The sequence below is a fragment of the Ranitomeya variabilis genome, chromosome 5 (assembly GCF_051348905.1).
Source record: "Ranitomeya variabilis isolate aRanVar5 chromosome 5, aRanVar5.hap1, whole genome shotgun sequence".
Classification (NCBI taxonomy): domain Eukaryota; kingdom Metazoa; phylum Chordata; class Amphibia; order Anura; family Dendrobatidae; genus Ranitomeya; species Ranitomeya variabilis.
The window spans coordinates 245,961,650-245,988,017 of NC_135236.1; the positions used below are offsets into that span (position 1 = coordinate 245,961,650).

The following is a 26,368-nucleotide window of genomic DNA, read 5'->3' on the forward strand; positions in this document are numbered from 1 at the left end:
CAAGCGATTGAACCGCCATCTACGGATTCGGCACTTCAAAACGGAATCTCTGCGCTCGGTAATCGCGTCCATGCAGCCGGGAGAGTTTGTGCTCAGTGGACATTCGGGATGCGTACCTTCACGTTCCGATTTGCGTACAGCATCAGAGGTTCCTCCGGTTCGCGATCCAGGAGCATCATTACCAGTTCACGGCCCTCCCTTTCGGGCTGGCGTCTGCTCCCAGGGTCTTCACGAAGGTCATGGCAGCTGTCATGGCCATTCTGCGCTCAAAGGGGATCCTAGTAATCCCATACCTCGACGACCTCTTGATCAAGGGCTCGTCTCATCTGGATTGCAGCCAGAGCCTCCAGCTTACTCTGGACACGCTAGTTCGCCTCGGCTGGTTAATCAACTACCAGAAGTCTTCCTTGATTCCAACCCAGCGTCTGGAGTCCCTGGGCATGGAATTCGATACCTTTCAGGCTCAGGTCTTCCTCCCCAATGGGAAGTTCCTTTCTCTTCGTCGGGGTGTCAGAGCACTAAAGGGCCCGAATCCTCCGCCTCGCTATGAGGGTTCTGGGGAAAATGGTCGCTTCTATCGAGGCGGTCCCCTATGCCCAGTTCCACTCTCGTCCCCTCCAGCTGGCCCTTCTATCTGCTTGGGACAGGATTCCGTTTTCCCTGGACCGTCCGTTTCGCCTCTCTTACAAGGTGAGGCAGCCCCTCTCTTGGTGGACGCTGTCCACCTCCATTCTGCGCAGGAGATCATTCCTCCCTCCCCACTGGCAGGTGATTACCACCGACGCCAGTCTCCAGGGTTGGGGAGCGGTCTTTCTCCACCTCACAGCCCAGGGCCGCTGGACGGCTCAGGAGGCGTGCCTCCCTATCAACCTCTTGGAAATCAGAGCCATCTTCCTAGCCCTCATCCGCTGGAGCCCCTCCTCTCGGGAAAGCCGGTCCGCATTCAGTCGGACAACGCCACGGCCGTGGCATACATAAACCACCAGGGAGGGACTCGCAGCAGTCAAGTCATGACGGAAGTGGCAAAAATTCTCAGATAGGCAGAGGATCACGTCCCCTCTCTGTCAGCCGTCCACATTCCAGGGGTGGACAATTGGGAGGCCGACTTTCTAAGTCGCCAGGGCATCGTTGCGGGCGAGTGGTCTCTTCTTCCCGCAATCTTCAGCCAGATTTGCCAGTGGTGGGGCGTTCCAGACGTAGACTTGATGGCCTCCCGGGCAAACCACAAGGTTCCCCAGTACGTCTCCAGATCTCGAGATCCGACGGCCGTCGTATGCGACGCTCTCGTGATCTCATGGGCCCAGTTCCGGATGCCCTATCTGTTCCCGCCTCTCCCCTTGATCCCAAGGGTAGTAAAAAAGATCAAGACAGAAGGGGTCCCCGTCCTCTTGGTAGTGCCAGATTGGCCTCGCAGGGCCTGGTACACAGAACTGGTTAACATGCTATCGGACGTTCCGTGGAGGCTTCCGGATCTTCCGGACCTTCTTTCTCTATCCCCATGATGGCACCACGGAGAGAGGGGTCCGCCCCCAGGGACAGGAAACCTACAGGTGAAAAAGGGCGTACCTCTCTCCCACATCAGTTGGTTTCCTGTCCCTGACGGGGAACCTACAGCACGTACCTGAAGGATTCTTCGTGGAGTTCCAGGGGCTGATGCAGTCGACTTTCTAACAGGGGGCGCCCTGTTACGGCTGGATCAAGCGGTTTTTTCCTCTCTTTTTCTCCCTTTCCTGAAGCACCACCACAGGGGTCGGCGGGCCTCATGGGTGAGTGGAGGAAGGCAGTGAAAGGATCCAGTCTGCCTTCCATGAAAAAAAAAAAAAAAAAAGAGAGGGGGGGTAAGGAGCAGGTGACGGCGGTCACCGGAGGACTCTTAATGATAATATGGAGGTAGCGGCGGCTATCTTTCCATAAAAGGCCAAGTAAGACGGGCCAGAGGACACCGGCGTAATTACCGGTAAATCGGTGTGGGCGTCGGTAATGGAGCGCTGGTGCGCTCACCGGCGCCATCATCGCGAAAACGCAGCGCTACTGCGCGCGCGCCGGCGTCCCAGTACATTCATTCCCTCATGTGAAGCTGGCAGAGAACCGGAAGTTGGGCGGGCGCATGCGCAAACAGTCACTTCCGGTTTCGCCGGCACTAATGCATAAAAGCAACGCCAGCACAGGGAAAATGGTGGCAAATTCAAACTCCAAGTGCACCTTACAGTGCGGAGGCCACCATGAGCGAAAGCGAGCAGCAGGTTATGCAGGAAGCCGTCCAGCGATCTCCTGAGCAGGCACAAGTGCAGCGGCGTCTGCACCCACAGCAGCAGCGCAAAGGAAACTCGTCCTCTGTACAGCGCAGCAGCAGCGGACGATCAGAGTCTCAACGCAGTCGGGGGTCTGCAAAAACCACACGGCCGGCGACGATTCCAGCGGATACAGTCACCAGGCCTGAGACGGTATCTCTGATCCACAGGGGGTGAGTGATCTACGTGAAAGTGCTGACTTTAATGTAGGGCTCTTTCTGTTCTAGGGGAGGAAAAGTACAGCCAAAACTAAGCACAGAGAATGTGCCATATGTTCAGACGAGCTGCCTTCCTCCTGGGAGAAGAGACTATGCAGCGTCTGTATAAAAAAGACGATTCAGGAGGAAACCCCATCATTTGCATCCGAATTAAAGTCACTAATAAAAAGCCAGGTGGAAAGTGCCATTAAAGGCATTAAAGCCACAAAGAAAAAACATAAGAAAACACCTGAGTCCCCCGTATCCAGTGCGGACGAGTCAGAGAGTGAACTATCTGACTCGTATAATTCGTCAGATTCTGACACCTCTTCAGTATCCTCTGAGGGGGGGCGCAGTTGCTTCCCTATCGAGGAAACAGACGCTTTAGTGAAAGCGGTCAGAGCAACAATGGGTCTAGTGGAGGAGAGACCTAAAAAAACAGCGCAGGACATAATGTTCAGCGGTCTGGAACAAAAAAGAAAAAGAGCATTTCCAGTAAATGAGAAAATTCACTCTCTAATTAAAAGAGAGTGGAAAAAACCAGACAAAAAAGCTCTCCTCACCCCCAAAAGAAAATACCCGTTTGATGACCCAGCCTGCTCATCCTGGAGTAAGGCACCAAAATTAGATGTGGCCATAGCAAAGGCCTCAAAAAAGTTTGCCCTACCTTTTGAGGACATGGGTACCTTAAAAGATCCGATGGACAAAAAAGCCGAGGTTTTTCTAAAAAACTCTTGGGAAGCGGCAGGAGGCGGACTTAAACCAGCGGTCGCGGCCACCTGCACAGCTCGCGCGCTAATGGTGTGGCTTGAGCACTTGGATTCCCAATTAAAAGGGAAAGTCTCTAGAGACACGATTCAAAAATCAGTGTCCGTAATGAAAGGTGCAGCAGCCTTTTTGGCGGATGCATCTGTAGACTCAGCCAGACTAGCAGCCAGGGCTGCCGCCTTTTCGAACGCCGCAAGACGTGCCCTGTGGCTAAAATGTTGGCCAGGGGACCTTCAGACAAAGACAAAACTATGTTCAATACCCTGTGAGGGGGAATTCTTGTTCGGCACAACGCTAGATGACATCCTCGAGAAAGCCGAGGACAAGAAAAAGTCTTTCCCTGGTTTCCCCAACCAATCATACAGACGTTCCTTTCGGAATAAAAAATTTATGCGGAGAAAACCTCCGAAAGGGAACAAAGAAACATGGGAGGAAAAAAGAAATAAAACCAGAGGGTTCCTATTCAACAAACCCACTCCCGACAACAAGAAAACTCAATGAAGGTGTCCCCCAGGTTGGCGGGAGACTAACAGAGTTCCTCCCAGCCTGGGAAAAAATTTCAAGCAGCCCCTGGATACTAGGCATAGTACGAGAAGGGCTCAAGCTAAAGTTCCGCATTCCCCCCAACAACCTCTTCATGGTGACACCACAGAGACAGTCTCAAGAACAGTCGGCTCTTCAGGAAGAGATTCTAGGCCTAGTCCAGAAGGAAGTCCTACAGGAAGTCCCTCACCAGGAAAGAGGCATGGGCTTCTACTCTCCCCTCTTCCTCCGAAAGAAGCCAGATGGATCATACAGGACAATAATAAATCTCAAAAAGTTAAACAGTTTTCTCGAGATCCCACACTTCAAAATGGAGACAATAAAATCTTGCGTAAAAATACTCTTTCCCAGGTGTTTCATGACTGTTCTAGACCTACGAGATGCATACTATCATGTACCGATCCACAAGGATCATCAAAAGTACCTCCGGCTGGCAGTGAATATCCAGGGGGAGGTGAAACATTATCAGTTTCGGGCCCTCCCTTTTGGGTTAGCTATCGCACCCCGGGTATTCACGAAACTAATGTCGGAAGTGATGGCTCATATACGAGAGCAGAATATCCTGATAGTCCCATACCTGGACGACCTCCTTGTGGCAGGGACATCATTCCATCACTGCAAACAGCAGTTGGATTTGGTTATGACTTCTCTGTCAAGCCTAGGTTGGCTGTTGAACCTTACCAAATCCAAAGTAGTCCCATCACAGGTACAGGAGTACTTGGGGATAGTCCTCGACTCGACCACACAAACGTGTTATCTTCCTCAGGGGAAGATTCAAAAGATGACACAGGCAGCGGTACAGTTGTCATCATCCCCAGTCACCACACTCAGGAAAGCCATGTCCCTGCTGGGCTCCATGACATCCTGTATCCCGGCAGTGCAGTGGGCACAATGCCATTCCCGAGACTTACAATGGGAGACTTTAAGTTCAAGCCTGTGTCTGGGAGGAAATTTAGACGGGCGGTTAAGCATATCACCAACTACGATACACTCCCTACAGTGGTGGGCAGATCCGATAAATCTTACCAAGGGGGTCCCCTGGTCACTACCAACAGAGAAAATCCTAACGACCGATGCAAGCCCCTGGGAGTGGGGTGCTCATATAGACGGTCAGGTGACACAAGGGAACTGGAACAAAAATCAGGAGCTAACCTCATCAAATATGAAAGAACTGCTAGCGGTAAAACTCGCCCTAATACACTTCCAAAACATCATCCGCTCCCACCACGTAAAAGTCTTTTCGGACAATCAGGTAGTGGTAGCATACCTAAACCACCAAGGGGGCACCAGGTCACAAACACTGATGGAAGAAACCCGGTCTATCTTCTACATTGCAGAACACAATCTGAAGTCCCTAACAGCCCTTTACATAAAGGGTTCAGAAAACCAGACCGCAGACTTCCTCAGCAGAACACGCTTGAGACAGGGGGAGTGGGAGCTGAAACAGTCGGTATTCAACCAAATAGTGAAACGTTGGGGAGAGCCAGAAATAGACCTATTTGCGGACTTTCAGAATCGGAAAGTGAGGAAGTTCTGCTCAATCGACCCCCGGGGAGGGCCAGTAGCTCTGGACGCTCTCACAGTCCCCTGGAACTATCGCCTCTCCTACGCGTTCCCTCCAATATCCCTCATTCCCCTAGTCTTGAGGAAAATTCGGGAGGAGGGAGCAACAGTGATAATCATAGCTCCATTCTGGCCTCGCAGGATATGGTTTTCTTGGCTGAGAAAGATGTCCTTAGACAGTCCGTGGGTTCTACCAGACACGCAAAATCTGTTATCCCAGGGCCCAGTGTGTCACCCCAATGTGAAAAGCCTACATATGACAGCCTGGCTTTTGAAAGGAAGCTATTAAGCAGCAAAGGGTTTTCATCCAACCTGGTGTCCACATTACTACAGAGTAGGAAACCCGTAACCACCAAAATATACGGCAAAGTGTGGAAAAAATTCATGTCTGTATCAGGGGTTGACCCAGGGGGGGAAATCCCAATAGATAAGATTCTCGAATTCCTGCAAAAGGGTTTGGAAAAAGGGCTAGCTACGAGTACTCTAAAAGTTCAGGTAGCAGCCTTGGGAGCACTATATAATTATGATCTAGCCAGAAACCGATGGATCGTGAGATTCATCAAAGCCTCGGGTAGATTAAAACCGGTTCCTTTGCATAATGCCCCTCCATGGGATCTAAACCTTGTTCTAAATGCACTAACCAAATCTCCTTTTGAGCCCTTGGCAGACGCACCCCTAAAGATTCTATCTTTAAAAACAACACTCTTAGTGGCCCTAACCTCAGCCCGTCGCGTTAGTGACATACAAGCATTGTCCGCGGGCCCTCCCTTCACTCAAATTCTTGAGGACAGAGTCATTCTAAAAACGGACCCGGCTTACCTCCCAAAAGTCGCGTCTCAATTTCACAGGACACAAGAGGTCTCCCTGCCCTCATTCTGTCCCAACCCCAAGAATGAGGGAGAAAAAACACTACATACCCTTGATGTTAGGAGGTGCCTACTCCAATACTTGTCAGCCACTAGAGAGTGCAGGAAGGATAGGGCTCTGTTTGTCTGCTTCCAGGGTCCACGGAAGGGACAGAAAGCGTCAAAAGCTACGCTAGCGAGGTGGATAAGAGATGCCATCGCCCTATCCTACTCTTCCAGCGGGACGGCCATCCCGGAGAATATAAAGGCGCACTCGACCAGAGCAGTGGCATCATCCTGGGCGGAAAGAGCGGGCGCGTCAATACAACAGATATGTAGAGCGGCCACTTGGTCTTCCCAGTCTACATTTTTCAGACACTACCGCTTAGACTTGACCTCCTCTGATCTCACCTTTGGTCGAAGGGTTCTAGAGGCAGTGGTCCCTCCCTAAAAAATTACAATCTATGTAAATCTCTCCGTGGTGCCATCATGGGGATAGAGAAAATCGTAGTTACTTACCGATAACGGTATTTCTCTGATCCCATGATGGCACCCGTATATTCCCTCCCTTTTCACACACAGGTGTGCACACTATAATGTATAGTTAGTTACCTTTAGCCACGGTGCCTCTGTTAAGTAAAAAATTGTTAAGTTTAATTTGTGTAAATATCAAATTGCAGCTGAAGTTCTGTATAAGGCTCTGTTAACCAACTGATGTGGGAGAGAGGTACGCCCTTTTTCACCTGTAGGTTTCCTGTCCCTGGGGGCGGACCCCTCTCTCCGTGGTGCCATCATGGGATCAGAGAAATACCGTTATCGGTAAGTAACTACGATTTTCGCAGGGGCCCCTCTCCCAACCGAATTCTTGGTCTCTGAATTTAACGGTATGGCCGTTGAGGCCGCGGTCCTGAAGAACGCGGGTTTTTCGCATAGCGTCATCCAGACTATGATAAGAGCGAGGAAACCGGCTTCCTCGCGTATTTACCACAGGTGTTGGAAGGCCTTTTTCCGGTGGTGTCAGGACAACAATCTGTTTCCTATGACCTTTTCCCTTCCTTCCCTTCTCAGCTTCCTTCAAACGGGCCTAGATTCGGGTCTTTCCCTTAGCACCTTGAAGGGTCAGATTTCCGCTCTATCCATTCTTTTTCAAAGAGACCTAGCTTCCCTACCCCAGGTGAGGACCTTCATCCAGGGGGTTGCTCCCCCTTACCGTTCTCCTGTCGAGCCTTGAGATCTGAACCTCGTCTTAGACGCCCTCCAGTGGGCGCCCTTTGAACCGCTTCAGGACGTTTCGTTCTCGCTTCTATCCTGGAAGGTAGCCTTTTTGGTCGCCATCACTTCCATCAGAGGGGTGTCAGAACTGGTGGCATTATCCTGTCGTTCTCCCTTTCTAGTCCTGCATCAGGACAAGGTGGTTCTTCGTCCGGTTCCTTCCTTCTTACCGAAGGTAGTCTCATCCTTTCACATCAACGAGGACATTGTCCTCCCTTCCTTTTGCCCTTCCCCGGTTCATCCCTTGGAGAAATCGCTTCACAAGTTGGATGTGGTCAGGGCTATCCGGATTTACCTTGCCAGAACTGCCTCTTTTCGTCAGGCCGATCCTCTGTTCGTCGTCTCGGATGGGCGTCGAAAGGGACTTCCCGCCTCCAAGCCCACGATTGCTCGTTGGATCCGTTCGGCGGTTCTGGAGGCATACCGTGCCCAGGACAAACAGCCTCCTTCGGGGGTGAGGGCTCACTCTACCCGGGCTGTGGGAGCTTCCTTGGCAGTTCGTCACCAAGCTTCGGCCTCGCAGGTTTGCAAGGCCGCTACGTGGTCATCCATGCACACATTTGTTAAATTCTACGGGGTGCATACTCAGGCTTCCGCGGACGCGAGCCTGGGTAGGAGGATACTGCATGCGGCGGTTTCTCCCCGGCCGACCTAACTCCTCTTTTTCTGCAATACCCGCCCTAGGGACTGCTTTTGGACGTCCCATGGTTACTTGTGTCCCCCAATGAAGCGAGAAAGAAAGAGAGGGATTTTTGGTTCTTACCGTAAAATCTTTCTTGGAGCCTTCATTGGGGGACACAGCACCCTCCCTTGAAGTTGTACCGTGTTGGCTAACGTGCCGTTGTTGTGGGTTGGTACATAGGTTGAGTTTTATACTACCTGTTCCTACTACTGCTTTTGTACCAACTGAGTTGCCTGGTGCCTGTCGGAGGGTGTATACTGCCGGGGAGGAGTTACTTCTTCTTTATTTGCATAGTGTCAGCCTCCTAGTGACAGCAGCATACACCCATGGTTACCTGTGTCCCCCAATGAAGGCTCCAAGAAAGAGATTTTACGGTAAGAACCAAAAATCCCTCTTTTCCACACATTTAGAGGAGTAATGAACCCTGATGGTTAAAGTGATATTTTTTGTATTCATCATTGAGCATTCGGCTTTTTTTTCTTTTTTACAGAAATCAGAATAGACGGCACCAAACTTCTCAGTGACGCAATGCAGACACTACTAAAGACCCCATCCCAACCTGTGAGCAGTCAGTCATTCTGTGTAATAAACACTTTGCCATGGGAGCGCACAGAGGTTGTTTCCATTCCTGGATCAGCGGAGCAGCATTTGGGTACATTTCTCTAAGATATTTTCTAATATACTTTAAAAATTCCCAACCATTCATAACTACACCGTGCATGCTGGGATACTCAAATAGATAGTTAGGAGCAAAACCATCCCTTTAAGCCATATTCATCCTCCCCTATCCTATACAGATAACATTTCAACACTGCCTAGTACCTACTGGCTGGGCCTCCTGGTTTTGTCCGTGACACACCGGAAATGTCTGTTCAGCCAATCACTGGCCAAACCTTTTAACAAACTTTCACCAAAATCCACTGGTACATTCATGTTGACTATTAGTCATATAAGGGAGATTTAGCACACTAAATGTTCCAGAATTCTGATGCAATTTACGACAAATTGTATTTCATAACTTGCACTATAATAAGTGTTTTAAACCCTTTGCAATCTTGGACATATAGTTACATCCAAGGTCGTCACCTTGCTCTTGCAACCTCCGGCGCCTAGTCTTCATCTTTTCCTGGCACAGGACAGCTGATTTGATCAGCTGTCACATGCCTCTAACAGCCACGGGTGGAATGGCAATCCTCGCACTACTCTTAACATGTTAAATGTCAGTGTCAATATTTCACAGCAGCCTGTAACTCGCACGAACCGGAAGTGCGTCATAAGACTCGTCCATTGGCAAACCCTGTCACGTGATTGCAAGGTGCTAGGGGGTTGCAGAAGATCTATCAAAGTATAGCGTAAATTAATCTGATCTGTAAACGGCGTAAAGAAAAACTCTAGAATAAGGTTTTGGTTTTGTTTTTGTTGCATCTACATTGCAATAACAGGCGATCAAAACATTGTATCTACCCCAAAATGGTACCGGTAAAAAATATCAGCTCAGGGTGAAAATAGTTATATGAAAAAGTTTGGGCACCCCTATTAATCTTAAGGTTAATGTTTTATAAAAATTGTTTTTTTTGCAACAGCTATTTCAGTTTCATATATCTAATAACTGTTGGACACAGTAATGTTTCTGCCTTGAAATGAGGTTTATTGTACTAACAGAAAATGTGCAATCTGCATTCAAACTCAATTTGACAGGTGCATAAGTATGGGCACCTCACCAGAAAAGTGACATTAATATTTAGTAGATCCTCCTTTTGCAAAAATAACAGCCTCTAGTCGCTTCCTGTAGCTTTTAATGAGATCCTGGATGAAGGTATTTTTGACCATTCCTCTTTACAAAACAATTCCAGTTCAGTTAAGTTTGATGGTCGCTGAGCATGGACAGCCCTCTTCAAATGATCCCACAGATGTTCAATGATATTCAGGTCTGGGGACTGGGATGGCCATTCCAGAACAGTGTAATTGTTCCTCTGCATGAATGCCTGAGTAGATTTGGAGCGGTGTTTTGGATCATTGTCTTGCTGAAAGATCCATCCCCTGCGTAACTTCAACTTTGTCACTGATTCATGAACATTATTGTCAAGAATCTGCTGATACTGAGAGGAATCCATGCGTCCCTCAACTTTAACAAGATTCCCGGTGCAGGCATTGGCCACACAGCCCCAAAGCATGATGGAACCTCCACCAAATTTTACTGTGGGTAGCAAGTGTTTTTCTTGGAATGCTGTGTTTTTTTGCCGCCATGCATAACGCCTCTTTGCATGACCAAACAACTCAATCTTGGTTTCATCAGTCCACAGGACCTTCTTCCAAAAAGAAATTGGCTTCTCCAAATGTTCTTTTGCATACCTCAGCCAACTCTGTTTGTGGCGTGCTTGCAGAAACGGCTTCTTTCGCATCACTCTCCCATACAGCTTCTCCTTGTGCAAAGTGCGTTGTATAGTTGACCGATACACAGTGACACCATCTGCAAGTTGATGCTGCAGCTCTCTGGAGGTGGTCTGAGGATTGTCCTTGACTGATCTCACCATTCTTCTTCTCTGCTTTTCTGATGTTTTTCTTGGCCTGCCACTTCTGGCCTTAACAAGAACTGTACCTGTGTTCTTCCATTTCCTTACTATGTTCCTCACAGTGGAAATTGACAGGTTAAATCTCTTAGACAGCTTTTTGTATCCTTCCCCTGAACAACTATGTTGAATAATCTTTGTTTTCAGATCATTTGACAGTTGTTTTGAGGAGCCCATGATGCCACTCTTCAGAGGAGATTCAAACAGGGGAACAACTTGCAAGTGGCCACTTTAAGTAGCTTTTCTCATGATTGCATACACCTGGCTATGAAGTTTAAAGCTCAATGAGGTTACAAAACCAAAAAAAGTGCTTTAGAAAGTCAGTAAAAAGTAGGTAGGAGTATTTAAAACAAGAAAATGATAAGGGTGCCCATACTTATGCACCTGTCAAATTTTGTTTGAATGCAGACTGCACATTTTCTGTTAGTACAATAAAATTATTTTCAAGGCAGAAACATTACCGTGTCCAACAGTTATTAGATATATGAAACTGAAATAGCTGTTGCCAAAAACCAATTTTTATAAAACATTAAGCTTAAGATTAATAGGGGTGCCCAAACTTTTTCATATAACTGTAAGCCCTCACTCAGCACCAGATTCCGAAAAATAGAGATGAAATTGGCCCTTTTTGTTTCTTACCAACTTTGGATTTGTTTTTCATCACTGAAATAAAAAATAACCTAGACATGTTTGGTATCTATGAACTCGTACTGATCTGGAGAATCATAATGTCAGGTTAGCTTTAGCATTTAGTGAACATGGGAAATAAAAAAAAAAAAAATTGTGGAATTGCACTTTTTTGATATTTCAACGCACTTGGATTTTTTTACCCATTTTCCAGTACACGATATGGTAAAATCAATGGTGGCATTCAAAAGTACAAGTTGTCCCCCAAAAAACAAGCCCTCCCATGGCTACATTGATGAAAAAATAAAAAAGGTTATGGCTCTGAGAAGAAGGAGAGCAAAAACAAACGAAAATGCAAAAGTGGTGAAGAGGTTAAAAACTTTCTGCTCCTTGTCCAATGTGGGGCATTATCTAAGATGTGACACCACTATCAAGAATGGTGGTGCACATTGCTGGCACAAAGTATGCCAATGTATCTGTAGATATTTATAAAAATGGGAACTATGTATTTGGAATCTGGAATGTAATTGTGCAAAAGACATTACCGTGTTTTCTCCTTCGCCTCATTGGGGGACACAGACCGTGGGTGTATGCTGCTGCCACTAGGAGGCTGACACTAAGTGATACAAAGAAAGTTCGCTCCTCCCCTGCAGTATACGCCCTCCTGCTGGCTCTCAGCTAACCAGTTCTTGCTTAGTGTCCGTAGGAGGCACTTGGGTCTGGTTCAGACCCCAACGTTTTTATTTTATTTTTTTACTTTTCTGTAAATGTTTATTTTTTTAATTAACGGAGTGAAGGGGGCAACGGATACTTTCAAGGTTCCGATCTCCCCCGAATCATCAACACGCGAGAACGCGGAGAGTTTCTCCCCGCACCCTCTCCTGCGACGTGGGAAGCCATGCTCAGCTCACTTCAGGGGCGACGGTTCCTTCAAGTCCCGATCTCCCCACACCAGCAGCAGGCGACCACATGGAGTGTCGCCTCCATGTATTCTCTGCTGGAGCCAGGCCTAATGCCGGACAACTGGCCCTGTCCACCCGGGGGCTGAACTCCGTGGATGTACAGAGGCCCCTCTCTATGGCGTCCGAGCAGCCCCCACTGTCCCACCACGGTTAAAGCGAAGCGGATGGCACAAGGAGTTGGACGGTTCCTCTCCACCCCCTAACAAAGGGATGGTGGATTGAGGTTTATCCCTCTATCCCTGCACCTGCAGCAGAACAATAGCGTGCACGCGCTTTCCTCGGCGCTGAAACCCAGTCATCCGCGGCGGCTCCATGCCGGGACGTGCACCGATGGTGAGTGAATCCAGTCAGCGATGGGCCTCTGCAGTGGGATATTCAGGCAGCCTCAGCTTCCCTGTGGGCCACCTCCCTGAGTTAACGCTCCGGCCGGCTGCAAAAATGTAGCCCCCGGCTTCAGCCGATGTGTAGGCCGCATCCCGGAAGCCACACCCGCACTATGGTGCGCTACGGCGGCTCCGCCCACCTTTTCTGGCGCTTATTCCCTGGCACAGGAGCGAACGCTTCCCTCGGCAACGCTGGTATTGCTCACGCCGGCTGCAGAAATTTAGGCCCCGGCTTGGGCCTATTCATGGAAGTCATGAGGCTCCGCCCACATAGCGTCTGTGGCTCTGCCTCCCAAATTGGCGCCTCTCGCTCTTTGTGAGACTTTACCACCTCTACAACTTCCGGTGGCCATCTTGGTCCACCCTGCCAGCACACACATACACACACGGCTATGGTTTTGCATTAAAAGGGAACAACGACTCTGCAACCGATTAAGGAAGTACTGCATAAAGGTACATGACCCGTATTCCCTGGTCTTAAAGGCACATGACCCGTATTCCCTGGTCTTAAAGGCACATGACCCGTATTCCCTGGTCTTAAAGGCACAGGACCATTATTCCCTAGTCTTAAAGGCACATGACCCGTATTCCCTGGTCTTAAAGGCACATGACCAGTATTACCTTTTCTTTAAAGGCACATGACCAGTCCGAAGCCGGTCACCTTAAATGAGCTCTGGAGCCCTCCGCCTCCTATACCAGAGTACCTAGTTCCCTGAGTGGGCATCGTCACTGCCGAAACCCATGGATTCTCTGACAAGAGATTGAATCCCTCCGTGAACCCTATGTGGCTCAGAGTGCTCGCAGGACCAATATAGATGTCCCTTTCCTTCATGCAAGCCGTCGGCTAGCAGGAGCCACAAGTTTTCTAGAAACGTACAGGCGTCTAGAAGTGTGCACACGCCTAGAAAACGGAAGTTTTATTTCCTGATCCCTCACCAATGATTTGCTGAGAACAAGTCTCTGAATATGGATCGGATATTGCCTTGGTTCTGGACTCACCAGAACTTCAGAAAAGGATGGATTCACCTATTTATATCATCAACCAATCTCTGTAGATTGACGAGGACTTTGGTTCTACTCTAGATCACGCAGCGTCCCTCATGAGGAAACTAAACTCCCTCGCAGAGCATTTGCTATTCACCCAGACAGGGAGCGTCCGGATAAGCGATCCACTAGACAGAAACCTCTGCAAGCGCGGTATCCTTTCTTCAGCCAATATGCAAATGCGGGGTGTCCACTCCACGTATACCCACCTAAGACATGAGATGCCATGCTTGGTCTGATTCTTAAGGGCGACGGGTCCTTTTAAAGGGCACCGATCTCCCCACACCATCCATAGACGAGCACATGGAGTGTCGCCTCCATGTATCCTCTTCTACAGCCAGGCTTAACGCCGGACAACCAGCCCTGTCCACTCTGGGACCTTAACTCTGTGGATGTACAGAGGCTCCCGTTTTGGTGTCCAAGCACACCCTCTGCATCTCCACTATTTAGCAGATGATGAAAGAAGGCGGACGATCCCTCTCCACTTCCCTGTTAAGAGGATGGTGGATCGAGGGTTCATCATTTTATCTCCGTACCGTCAAGAGTGGCAATAGTAAGAGACGGATTTTCCTAAACTTCTGCATGCAGCCGCGCATTCTGCCACTTGGCATATTAACCGGGTAGAATCTCCTGTGGTATACCTACCAGTATCCCTACCCGATGGGTCATCAATTAAAAATACAACACTGTCAGATAGCAAATCTAGTTCGTTCTGTCTTGCGGGCCTCCAGTTAAGCACTCTAGCCTTCCTTAGCCGCCGCATGTGTTGCTAGAGAAACAATGGAGTGCATGTCCATAAATAAATTCACATTTTATTAAGTCACAAGTCACAAGAAGCAAATAGGTACAAGTCAAAATAGACAGACAAAAATACAATTCATTCAGTTATAGAGAGCCGGGTAGCACAGACCAAAAAACTAAGGTGGATCATCCCAGACGTCATATATTGCCATAAAGTGCATAGTGCAAAAATATGTGGGCGTTTACCCGAGGGTATAGTAAGAGCGTGATAAATACGTTTTAATGAGCCCTGTACACAGGCTCAAAAGCGTCATAAATTGCCCACCAGGTTCTTACCCATATGCTAGCGTCAGGCAGGGATCCACACCGTTGCCCCAACGCGTGTTTCGCGTCGGCTTCGTCAGGGGGCGGTGCTGCTGGATATCCGGTGGCATTATTTATAGGTCCCCCACTAATAACTAGTGCTACCACCAGTTGCGGCGCATGTCAGCCGCTAACCCGGCCAGGTGATGTATCACAAACGGCGTCCAAGATGGCGCTGCGTGTTGTGGATTCTGTTTGTGGGCTCCCTCTGGTGGTTACTGCTGGTACTGGGTGACTTTGGTGGGTTGCGGCCTTTGGTTTCCACCTGTCCATCAGAGGCTGGGTGTTTCCTATTTTACCTGGCCTTTCTGTCATTCCCTTGCCGGCTATCAATGTATTCAGATGTGCTCTGTTTGGTTCCTGCCTACCTGCTCCCAGATCTTTCAGGATAAGCTAAGTGCTGATTTTCAGTTGTTTGGTTTTTTGTCCAGCTTGCTTATTATGTCTCTATGCTAGCTGGTAGCTCTAGTGGACTGAGGTTCTCCCCATGTGCCATGAGTTGGCACATGGGTTCTTGTAATCTCAGGATTTTTTTTTTGATTAGGGTTTTTTGCTGACCGCTCAGACCCCTTTTGTATCGTTCTGCTTTCTAGTTTACAGCGGGCCTCAATTTGCTAAACCTATATATATCATCTCTATGTGTGTGCCTTCCTCTCATTTCACCGTCAATACATGTGGGGGGCAACTATACCTTTTGGGGTTCATCCCTCTGGAGGCAAGTGAGGTCTTTATTTTCTCTGCAGTACTAGTTAGCTCTTAGGCTGGTGCGTGGCGTCTAGAACCAACGTAGGCACGCTCCCTGGCTATCTCTAGTTGCGTTTGTCAGGCGTAGGGCAGCGGTCAGCCCAGGTTCCATCACCCTAGAGCTCGTCCGTTATTTATTTTGCTTGTCCTGTGCTATCCCTAGCCATTGGGGATTCATGACAGTATAGCCAGCCCACAAAGTGTTAATTGTTTGGGCTGAAGCAGGAGAAAAAGAAGTGTTTAAGGGAAATTTATTTATTTATTTTTTTTTTTTTCCCTTCAGAGTTTTGCTGCCTAGCCCTTAATTGCTGTCTAGCTGCTTCTTACCTCCTCTTAACCCTTGAATGGCTCTGATCTTAGCTGTTTAACATGGATGTCCAGAGTTTGGCTTCCAGCCTGAGTAATCTCGCGGCAAAAGTTCAAAACATACAGGATTTTGTTGTTCACACTCCCATGTCTGAACCTAGAATTCCTATTCCAGAGTTCTTCTCTGGAGATAGATCTACCTTCCTGAATTTCAGGAACAATTGTTAATTGTTTCTTTCTTTAAAATCTCGCTCCTCTGGAGACCCTGCTCAACAGGTCAGGATTGTAATATCTTTCCTGCGGGGCGACCCTCAGAATTGGGCATTTGCATTGGCACCAGGGGATCCTGCATTGCTCAGTGTGGATGCATTTTTTCTGGCATTGGGATTGCTCTATGAGGAACCCAACCTGGAGATTCAGGCTGAAAAGGCTTTGTTAGCCCTCTCTCAGGGGCATGATGAAGCGGAAATATATTGTCAAAAATTTCGGAAATGGTCGGTGCTTACTCAGTGGAATGAGTGCGCCCTGGCTGCAAACTTCAGAAATGGTCTTTCTGAGGCCATTAAGGATATTATGGTGGGGTTCCCTACGCCTACAGGTCTGAATGAGTCTATGGCTATGGCCATTCAGATTGATCGGCGTTTACGGGAGCGCAAACCCGTGCACCAGTTGGCGGTGTCTTCTGAACAGGCACCTGAGACTATGCAATGTGATAGAATTCAGTCCAGAAGTGAACGGCAAAATTATAGGCGGAAAAATGGATTGTGTTTTTATTGTGGTGATTCAGCTCATGTTATATCAGCATGCTCTAAACGCACAAAAAAGCTTGATAAATCTTTTGCCATTGGTACTCTGCAGCCTAAGTTCATTTTGTCTGTGACTCTGATTTTTTCACTGTCTTCCATTTCCGTTGATGCCTATGTGGATTCGGGCGCTGCCCTGAGTCTTATGGATTGGTCATTTGCTAAACGCTGCGGTTTTAGTCTGGAGCCTCTGGAAGTTCCTATTTCTCTGAAGGGAATTGACTCTACACCATTGGCTATGAATAAACCGCAGTATTGGACACAAGTGACCATGCGCATGACTCCCGTTCATCAGGAGGTGATTCGCTTCCTTGTACTGTATAATTTACATGATGTACTAGTGCTGGGTCTGCCATGGTTACAAACTCATAATCCTGTCCTGGACTGGAAAACAATGTCTGTGTTAAGCTGGGGATGTCAGGGGGTTCATGATCATGCACCTCCGATTTCAATCGCTTCATCTACTCCTTCTGAGATCCCTGCGTTTTTGTCTGACTATAGGGATGTTTTTGAGGAGCCTAAGCTCAATTCGCTCCCTCCTCATAGAGATTGTGACTGTGCTATAGAATTGATTCCTGGCAGTAAGTTTCCTAAGGGTCGTTTATTTAATCTGTCACTGCCAGAGCATACTGCTATGCGGAATTATATTAAGGAGTCCTTGGAAAAGGGACATATTCGTCCATCTTCGTCCCCTCTGGGAGCAGGTTTTTTTTTCGTGGCAAAAAAAGATGGTTCCCTGAGGCCTTGTATAGATTATCGCCTTCTGAATAAGATTACAGTCAAATATCAGTATCCATTGCCATTATTGACTGATTTGTTTGCTCGCATTAAGGGGGCTAGGTGGTTCACTAAGATAGATCTTCGCGGTGCGTATAATCTGGTGCGGATAAAACAGGGTGATGAGTGGAAAACCGCATTTAATACGCCTGAGGGCCATTTTGAGTATTTGGTAATGCCTTTTGGACTCTCCAATGCTCCGTCAGTCTTTCAGTCCTTTATGCACAATATTTTCCGTGAATATCTGGATAAGTTTATGATTGTGTATTTGGATGATATTTTGGTGTTTTCTGATGACTGGGAGTCTCCTGTTCTACAGGTCAGGAAGGTGTTTCAGGTTCTGCGGGCCAATTCTCTGTTTGTGAAGGGCTCAAAGTGTCTCTTCGGAGTCCAGAAGATTTCTTTTTTGGGGTACATTTTTTCTCCTTCTACTATTGAGATGGATCCCGTCAAGGTTCAGGCAATTTGTGACTGGACACAACCTACATCTGTTAAGAGCCTACAGAAGTTCTTGGGGTTTGCTAATTTTTATCGTCGGTTCATTGCTAATTTTTCCAGTATTGTTAAACCTTTGACTGATTTGACTAAAAAGGGTGCTGATGTTGCTGATTGGTCTCCTGCGGCCGTGGGGGCCTTTCAGGAACTTAAGCGCCGGTTTTCTTCTGCTCCTGTGTTGTGTCAACCAGATGTTTCACTTCCTTTCCAGGTTGAGGTTGACGCTTCCGAGATTGGAGCGGGGGCGGTTTTGTCACAGAGAAGTTCTAATGGCTCGGTGATGAAGCCATGTGCATTCTTCTCTAGAAAATTCTCGCCCGCCGAGCGCAATTATGATGTGGGTAATCGGGAGCTTTTGGCCATGAAGTGGGCATTTGAGGAGTGGCGTCATTGGCTTGAGGGTGCTAAACATCGTGTGGTGGTCTTGACTGATCACAAGAATCTCATTTACCTTGAGTCTGCCAGGCGTTTGAATCCTAGACAGGCTCGTTGGTCGTTGTTTTTTTCTCGTTTCAATTTCGTGGTTTCGTACCTGCCAGGTTCAAAGAATGTGAAGGCAGATGCTCTTTCCAGGAGTTTTGTGCCTGACTCTCCTGGAGACTCTGGGCCTACTGGTATCCTTAGGGATGGGGTAATATTGTCCGCCGTATCCCCAGACTTGCGACGTGCATTGCAGGAGTTTCAGGTGGATAAACCGGATCGTTGTCCACCAGAAAGACTGTTTGTTCCGGATGATTGGACCAGTAGAGTCATCTCCGAGGTCCATTCTTCTGTGTTGGCTGGTCATCCTGGAATATTTGGTACTAGAGACTTGGTGGCCAGGTCTTTTTGGTGGCCTTCCTTGTCTAGGGATGTGCGTACCTTTGTGCAGTCTTGTGAGGTATGTGCTCGAGCTAAGCCTTGCTGTTCTCGGGCCAGTGGGTTGTTGTTATCCTTGCCCATCCCGAAGAGGCCTTGGATGCACATTTCCATGGATTTTATTTCTGATCTCCCGGTTTCACAGAAAATGTCCGTTATCTGGGTTGTGTGTGACCGCTTTTCTAAGATGGTTCATTTGGTGCCCTTGCCTAAGTTGCCTTCCTCCTCTGAGTTGGTCCCTTTATTTTTTCAGAACGTGGTTCGTTTGCATGGGATTCCGGAGAATATCGTTTCTGACAGGGGATCCCAGTTTGTGTCTAGATTTTGGCGGACGTTTTGTGCCAAGATGGGCATTGATTTGTCTTTCTCGTCTGCATTCCATCCTCAGACGAATGGCCAGACGGAGCGAACTAATCAGACCTTGGAAACTTATTTGAGGTGTTTTGTTTCTGCTGATCAAGATGACTGGGTTGCTTTTTTGCCACTGGCCGAATTTGCTCTTAATAATCGGGCTAGTTCTGCCACGTTGGTCTCTCCTTTTTTTTGTAATTCGGGGTTTCATCCTCGTTTTTCCTCTGGTCAGGTGGAGTCTTCGGATTGTCCTGGAGTGGACGTGGTGGTGGACAGGCTACATCAGATTTGGAATCAGGTGGTGGACAATTTGAAGTTATCTCAGGAGAAGACTCAGCAGTTTGCTAATCGCCGTCGCCGCGTGGGTCCCCGACTTCTTGTTGGGGATTTGGTGTGGTTGTCTTCTCGTTTTGTCCCTATGAAGGTCTCTTCTCCTAAGTTCAAGCCTCGGTTCATTGGTCCTTATAGGATCTCGGAGATTCTTAACCCGGTATCTTTTCGTTTGGATCTCCCAGCATCGTTTGCTATTCATAATGTGTTCCATCGGTCGTTGTTGCGGAGGTATGAGGTGCCCGTTGTTCCTTCGGTTGAGCCTCCTGCTCCGGTGCTGGTGGAGGGAGAATTGGAGTATGTTGTTGAGAAGATCTTGGATTCTCGTGTTTCCAGACGCAAACTCCAGTATTTGGTTAAGTGGAAGGGTTATGGTCAGGAGGATAATTCCTGGGTGGTCGCCTCCGATGTTCATGCGACTGATTTGGTCCGCGCCTTCCATAGAGCTCACCCTGATCGCCCTGGGGGTTCTCGTGAGGGTTCGGTGACCCCTCCTCAAGGGGGGGGTACTGTTGTGGATTCTGTTTGTGGGCTCCCTCTGGTGGTTACTGCTGGTACTGGGTGACTTTGGTGGGTTGCGGCCTTTGGTTTCCACCTGTCCATCAGAGGCTGGGTGTTTCCTATTTTACCTGGCCTTTCTGTCATTCCCTTGCCGGCTATCAATGTATTCAGATGTGCTCTGTTTGGTTCCTGCCTACCTGCTCCCAGATCTTTCAGGATAAGCTAAGTGCTGATTTTCAGTTGTTTGGTTTTTTGTCCAGCTTGCTTATTATGTCTCTGTGCTAGCTGGTAGCTCTAGTGGACTGAGGTTCTCCCCATGTGCCATGAGTTGGCACATGGGTTCTTGTAATCTCAGGATGGTTTTTTTGATTAGGGTTTTTTGCTGACCGCTCAGACCCCTTTTGTATCGTTCTGCTTTCTAGTTTACAGCGGGCCTCAATTTGCTAAACCTATATATATCATCTCTATGTGTGTGCCTTCCTCTCATTTCACCGTCAATACATGTGGGGGGCAACTATACCTTTTGGGGTTAATTCCTCTGGAGGCAAGTGAGGTCTTTGTTTTCTCTGCAGTACTAGTTAGCTCTTAGGCTGGTGCGTGGCGTCTAGAACCAACGTAGGCACGCTCCCTGGCTATCTCTAGTTGCGTTTGTCAGGCGTAGGGCAGCGGTCAGCCCAGGTTCCATCACCCTAGAGCTCGTCCGTTATTTATTTTGCTTGTCCTGTGCTATCCCTAGCCATTGGGGATTCATGACAGCTGCGGTCCACAGCTCCGTCGCGATGACGTCACTGTACCGCACGCGTCATCACACAGCGCCGCCCACAATACCCCGGGACACGGACAGCAGAGGACATGCGCACTGTGGAGCAAATAGGTAACAAATGCCGAGTGCTCAAAATAGAAAAAGGAGAGAAAAGAAGGATTTACAACCCATACATGGGAGAAATTACGCGATCCCACATGTACTTAAAGGCGCAAAGGAGGGAAACAGGACAAAGGTTGTAAATCCTTCTTTTCTCTCCTTTTTCTATGTTGAGCACTCGGCATTTGTTACCTATTTGCTCCACAGTGCGCATGTCCTCTGCTGTCCGTGTCCCGGGGTATTGTGGGCGGCGTCGTGTGATGACGCGTGCGGTACAGTGACGTCATCGTGATGGAGCTGTGGACCGCAGCGCCATCTTGGACGCCGTTTGTGATACATCACCTGGCCGGGTTAGCGGCTGACATGCGCCGCAACAGGTGGTAGCACTAGTTATTAGTGGGGGACCTATAAATAATGCCACCGGATATCCAGCAGCACCGCCCCCTGACGAAGCCGACGCGAAACACGCATTGGGGCAACGGTGTGGATCCCTGCCTGACGCTAGCATATGGGTAAGAACCTGGTGGGCAATTTATGACATTTATGACGCTTTTGAGCCTGTGTACAGGGCTCATTAAAACGTATTTATCACGCTCTTACTATACCCTCGGGTAAACGCCCACATATTTTTGCACTAAGCACTTTATGGCAATATATGACGTCTGGGATGATCCACATTAGTTTTTTGGTCTGTGCTACCCGGCTCTCTATAACTGAATGAATTGTATTTGTCTGTCTATTTTGACTTGTACCTATTTGCTTCTTGTGACTTTGTGACTTAATAAAATGTGAATTTATTTATGGACATGCACTCCATTGTTTTTGTATGTAATCAGTTTTTGGGAGTGTCCGGAGTACATTTGAGTGCTACCTACCTTTCTCTCTGTATGCTCTCCCCATGGTGGTCTAGAGCATGGTGGATAAATTTAGGAATTTACCTTCCATTTTGGGCTTATTTCTCTATGTGTTGCTAGAGCAATGGTCTCTTGGTCAGAGACCTTAACTATTTTTTGATTTCCTGTAGACTCAACCAGCAGTGGATCAGTTGTCCAGGACGGTCTAGATCTAAGGGATCTTTGTTCCAAAATGGGGACCGAAAAGTAAGACCGACCCTGAACCTCAAACTTCCTCTAAGCTTGACAAGGTCCCCCTTCTTCGGATGGAGTTCCTCCGCTCAGCCATTACTTCAACGGAAAAAGGTGGAGTTTCTGGCATCCACTGACATTCGGGATGCTTACCTTCACATTCCTATGTTTTCCCCTCTCCAAAAATTCCATCGCTTTCCCTTTCGTGAACCTCACTTTCAAATCACGACCTTGTCCTTCAGCCTCGCTGCCGCACCCAGAGTGTTCGCAGGGGTTATAGCGGCTGTCACGTTCCTCTTGCACCCTAGACGCTTGGTCGTACTGCAGTATCTGGTCGACTTTATAGCCGCTCTTCCAGCCCTGCGCTGAGTCGTTTATATCTCTTGCTATACCCTCTCTCTCCTGGTCTGGCAGCTAAACTTAGACAAGTTTTTTCCTCATTTCCAGCCCATCAGATATCCTTTTTTGAGGATGATCCTAGAATCTTCCAGAAGGTTGTTGATTCTCCCTTGAGACAAGACCGTGGCCCTTCAACAGGGAGCTTGAGCACTTGTTCACGCATCCCCCTCATTCCATTCGATTTGCTTGGAGGGTTCTGAGGAAAATTGGTGATGACAATCGAAGCGTTTTCCTTCGCTCTTCTCATTTTCTGCAAGTCAATCAGGCTTTTAGAGGGTAGTCTCTGAGCTCCTTCCTCATCCAGGGGAGAGATCCTTTCTCCCGGTGCAATGGTTATTAGTGACTACCGATGCCAGTCCTCTTCTGATCATTGTTCTGGGGATCCGAACGGTATGGCTAGTTCTACGGCATGTCCACTGCCTTCTGGTGGGTCACCCCATCTTTTTCAGTCGGACAATCTTACGTCTGTCCCATACGTCAATCATCTAGCAGGTACCCACGGTCAGGCGTCATGGCCGAGGTACCTCACATTCTCTGTTGGGCCATGATCTATCATTTGGTGATCTCAGCACTACACATCTCAGGAGTAGAACTCTGGGTGGCAGACGCCGTCAGGGTCCCGCCTCATGTGAGTGGGAACTTCACTCGGAAGTCTTCCATCAGATCTGTTTTCTCTGGAGCACTCCAGATTTAGGTCGGATGGCGTCCAGACTGAACGCCAATGTACTCTAAGTTCATGGTTCGACCTCCCAAGTCCAAAAGCCACCGCAGTGCATGCTCTGGTTCTTCCATGGTACCAGTTTCCTTTCACCCCTCTTCCACTACTTCCGAGATCTTTTCGGAAGCAGGAAAGGCCCCAGTGATCCTGGGAGATCCGCACTGACCATGTCAGGTTTTTCTCGTTTGCTGAACTAGTATTTTTCCATCTTATTACAACAAAACTGCAAATATGAACTTCCTCGCAGGGAGTCTTCACATGTGGTTCTTCCCTATTGCATACCATTAGATCTTTGGGACCTTAATGATCCTGGTGATGATTGATTTTTGATCCGAACAGTATTTACTATCAGGGAAGGTCGCCCCTTTTTTCTTTGTGATCTCCTCATCCTGACGAGTCTTAGGAGCTAGCCGCTCTGTTCTTTCAGGCCTTTTTCACTTATTACCATCAAGGCAAGGTTGCCCTCAGGCCATCCCCGTCCCTTGTTACCAAGGTGGTATTGTATTTGTTGCATTTGTTATGAGGGCATCGTTCTTCCCTCATCTCTTTCCGCACCAGTCCACATAATGGACCGTGGGTGTATGCTGCTGCCACTAGGAGGCTGACACTAAGTGATATAAAGAAAGTTAGCTCCTCCCCTGCAGTATACACCCTCCTGCAGGCTCTCCGCTAACCAGTTCGGTGCAAAAGCAGTAGGATATCAATAAACAATATATGAGCGTATAACATGTCGCATTATATTTGAGAGTATAGCATGTTAAATTATAAAACAAGCACAAGCTAATAATGGGGTAGGAGCTGTGTCCCCCAATGAATGGCTCGGAGAAAAGGATTTTACGGTGAGTACACACAAATCCGTATTTTCAGATTATAAGACGCACCCCAAATTTAGAGGAGAAAAATATGAAAAAAATGTATAATTTTATTTTGATGTGAAAATGGCGGTCTGCCTATGAAGCCTAATGAACTTGGGATGTTTAGAGATGTTGCATGATATGTGGCAAAAATAGGTTTATCAATCAGTCCATAGTTGCCAGTGTTACATCTTATGAAATGTATATTTCCGCTAGCTATCGGGAGGCTGCCATGTCTGAGTCCTATTGATATCGCCATTATATATCTTTATTTTAAGGGCTAGTAAGAGTGCCCAGTATGGGCTATGCTGTGTTACCGGAAGAAGTGAATCCAGAGTGTCCTGTCACGGTTGTCATGCAGGTATGTACAGATCCAATATATTAAACATGCTTAGATAGCAATTATTGTGTGTATATCTATAATATACCCCCACAGCCACCTTCATTTTTATATAAAAAAAATCAAGCAGATATGGATGATACACAATGATTAGTCTATATATTCCTCAAACTAGTGCAAAGAATGTTCTGTTGTACTGATTCAATTAGTAGGCCTCAGCTTGTTTTGCCTTCTTATTCTGTGATTTTAGAAACTGCGCAGCACAAGTCCAGAAGTTGTAAGTGGTATTGATGCTCCCCACTCGATTGGAGTAAATGGGGCAGAGCTGCAGCACCACACTCAGCCTGTGGACAGGTGGACCACTGTTTTTTGGAATAACGTAGCCATGATTTCATATTCCTCTAAAGGATTATACTCTATTTCACTCATTCTATGGTTCAGTGCAAACATTGTTTCCAGTTCTCAATATGAGATCTGTTGATCTTTATTAGGTACTGACAATAGGTTAAAAACAATTGTCTGTCCTATGATGGCTTGCATAGCTGCGGACGTGTTGACTATGGAAACACGAGTGATCTTAGTGGTGGCCTCCATAAATTCAATAAGAATTTAGAGTTATTCACTATTTTTCAGGACGACGGTTCAGTAATTATGGAGAATGGAATCCTTCAGGCCAACATTGATTTGATGGGACGTTTGACCTCTCTAAAGCTCATATCCTCGAACAGGTAATGTAGTTTACAGTGAGTACATTATAAAAGCTGTATAGCCCAAAAGTCATATCGGTGGGCAACTAGAACACTTTCACCATCTGCAATTTAGTGTGCTCCCCACATTGTATCGCTAGTCATTTACACAAGACTACATAAGTAAATTTACCGTTATGGTATTCTTCCCAACTCATCTGGTAGATGCATGTCCATATCTATCTTTAACAAGGCCGCTATTGCAATTTTTGGAACTTCTCTTGCAATTAAATGGAGTGAGACAGTTATTCAAGACAATGTGTGTAGTTCCGCTCTAGAGATAGAAGGGGGTCAAACCACTGAGACCTACTGTACATCTTTCAGACATTTATGGCACACCCTGAGAATATGCCATAAATGTCTGATATGGGTTCCTCCAGTTGAGGCTGGTTCAAATGTGGAGTTCCGCAACAGAATTGCATTTCAAAACTGACTGATTATTAGCAGCCCATAAGTTGGATATGGATTGATACCTGTAGTAATTCTGTTCTGGATTACATTTCCATTGATATGTTCCACACCTGGACCTGCTGTCCTTTGCTGACCAGTTTGGTGCCACTTTTTCAGTAAAACTGAACAAACAACAAGGATATTCTATTGACTTTTTGTCTGTTCTTTTTTAATAGATTACTTCAAATATGTTTGATGAGGAGATGAGCAATTTGCGCTTCCCAATTCCAGTCCGTTCTTCTGTGGCAGATAGTTTTTACTTCTGGGCACCTCTGGTGCTTAGTAGGCCTCGCTATGTCATGAGCTGAAGACTGGCTTCCTTGAAGGACCGGACTGGACTCTGGATTAATGCATGTTGAATTGTTCACCACTAATTGCATCTAGTACTGTATTTCCATAAAACTTTGTATCACTGCATTTTACCTAATATAATGGCTTTTATTTCAGAGAGTGCATTCCCAAAGCTTGTTATGGGAACCAGTTTGTGATGTTTGATGACATTCCCTTATACTGGGATGCTTGGGATGTGATGGACTATCACCTGGAGACCAGGTAACTTTTTTATAAATTTTGCTTGGGCCCAGTAAGGTACTTTTTTCTATATTCTGTCTTGTTCTTATTGTAGGAAACCTGTTATAAGTGTCTTGACTAAAACCAAGATCACAAGTAATGGAGGATTGAGGGGAATTGTGACGTATAGCTTGAAAATCAGCGATCATAGTACAATTGTGCAAAAGATTATCCTTGAGGCTTCAAGTCCATACATCAGATTTAATACTGAGGTAATGTATGTAGCGCAGCAGATCGGCTTGCATTAATTTCTAGACCAATCTTTGTTTAAAAGAGACAACGTGAATGAATCCTCATGGATTAAAATGGATTTTTTAGAATTAATTAA

At 47.2% G+C, this 26,368-nt stretch overlaps 1 protein-coding gene and 1 long non-coding RNA gene across 3 annotated transcripts in view; both read left to right on the top strand.

Moving 5' to 3' along the window:
* MAN2C1 (mannosidase alpha class 2C member 1) overlaps window positions 1-26,368 on the top strand; it is an 80,843-nt gene that overhangs the window by 34,409 nt on the left and 20,066 nt on the right. For both annotated transcript variants that reach the window (XR_013215675.1, XM_077263963.1), the window contains exons 16-20: window positions 8,652-8,813; window positions 24,213-24,295; window positions 24,908-25,002; window positions 25,918-26,022; window positions 26,096-26,252. Coding sequence is in view for 1 of the 2 variants with exons in the window: in XM_077263963.1 (XP_077120078.1) it covers window positions 8,652-8,813; window positions 24,213-24,295; window positions 24,908-25,002; window positions 25,918-26,022; window positions 26,096-26,252 (602 nt within the window). In the remaining variant the exon portion in view is untranslated. The remainder of the gene's footprint in view (window positions 1-8,651; window positions 8,814-24,212; window positions 24,296-24,907; window positions 25,003-25,917; window positions 26,023-26,095; window positions 26,253-26,368) is intronic.
* LOC143775624 (uncharacterized) lies at window positions 1,510-2,678 on the top strand. The gene is made up of 2 exons (XR_013215676.1): window positions 1,510-2,444; window positions 2,519-2,678. It is a non-coding gene; the product is annotated as an uncharacterized LOC143775624 (long non-coding RNA).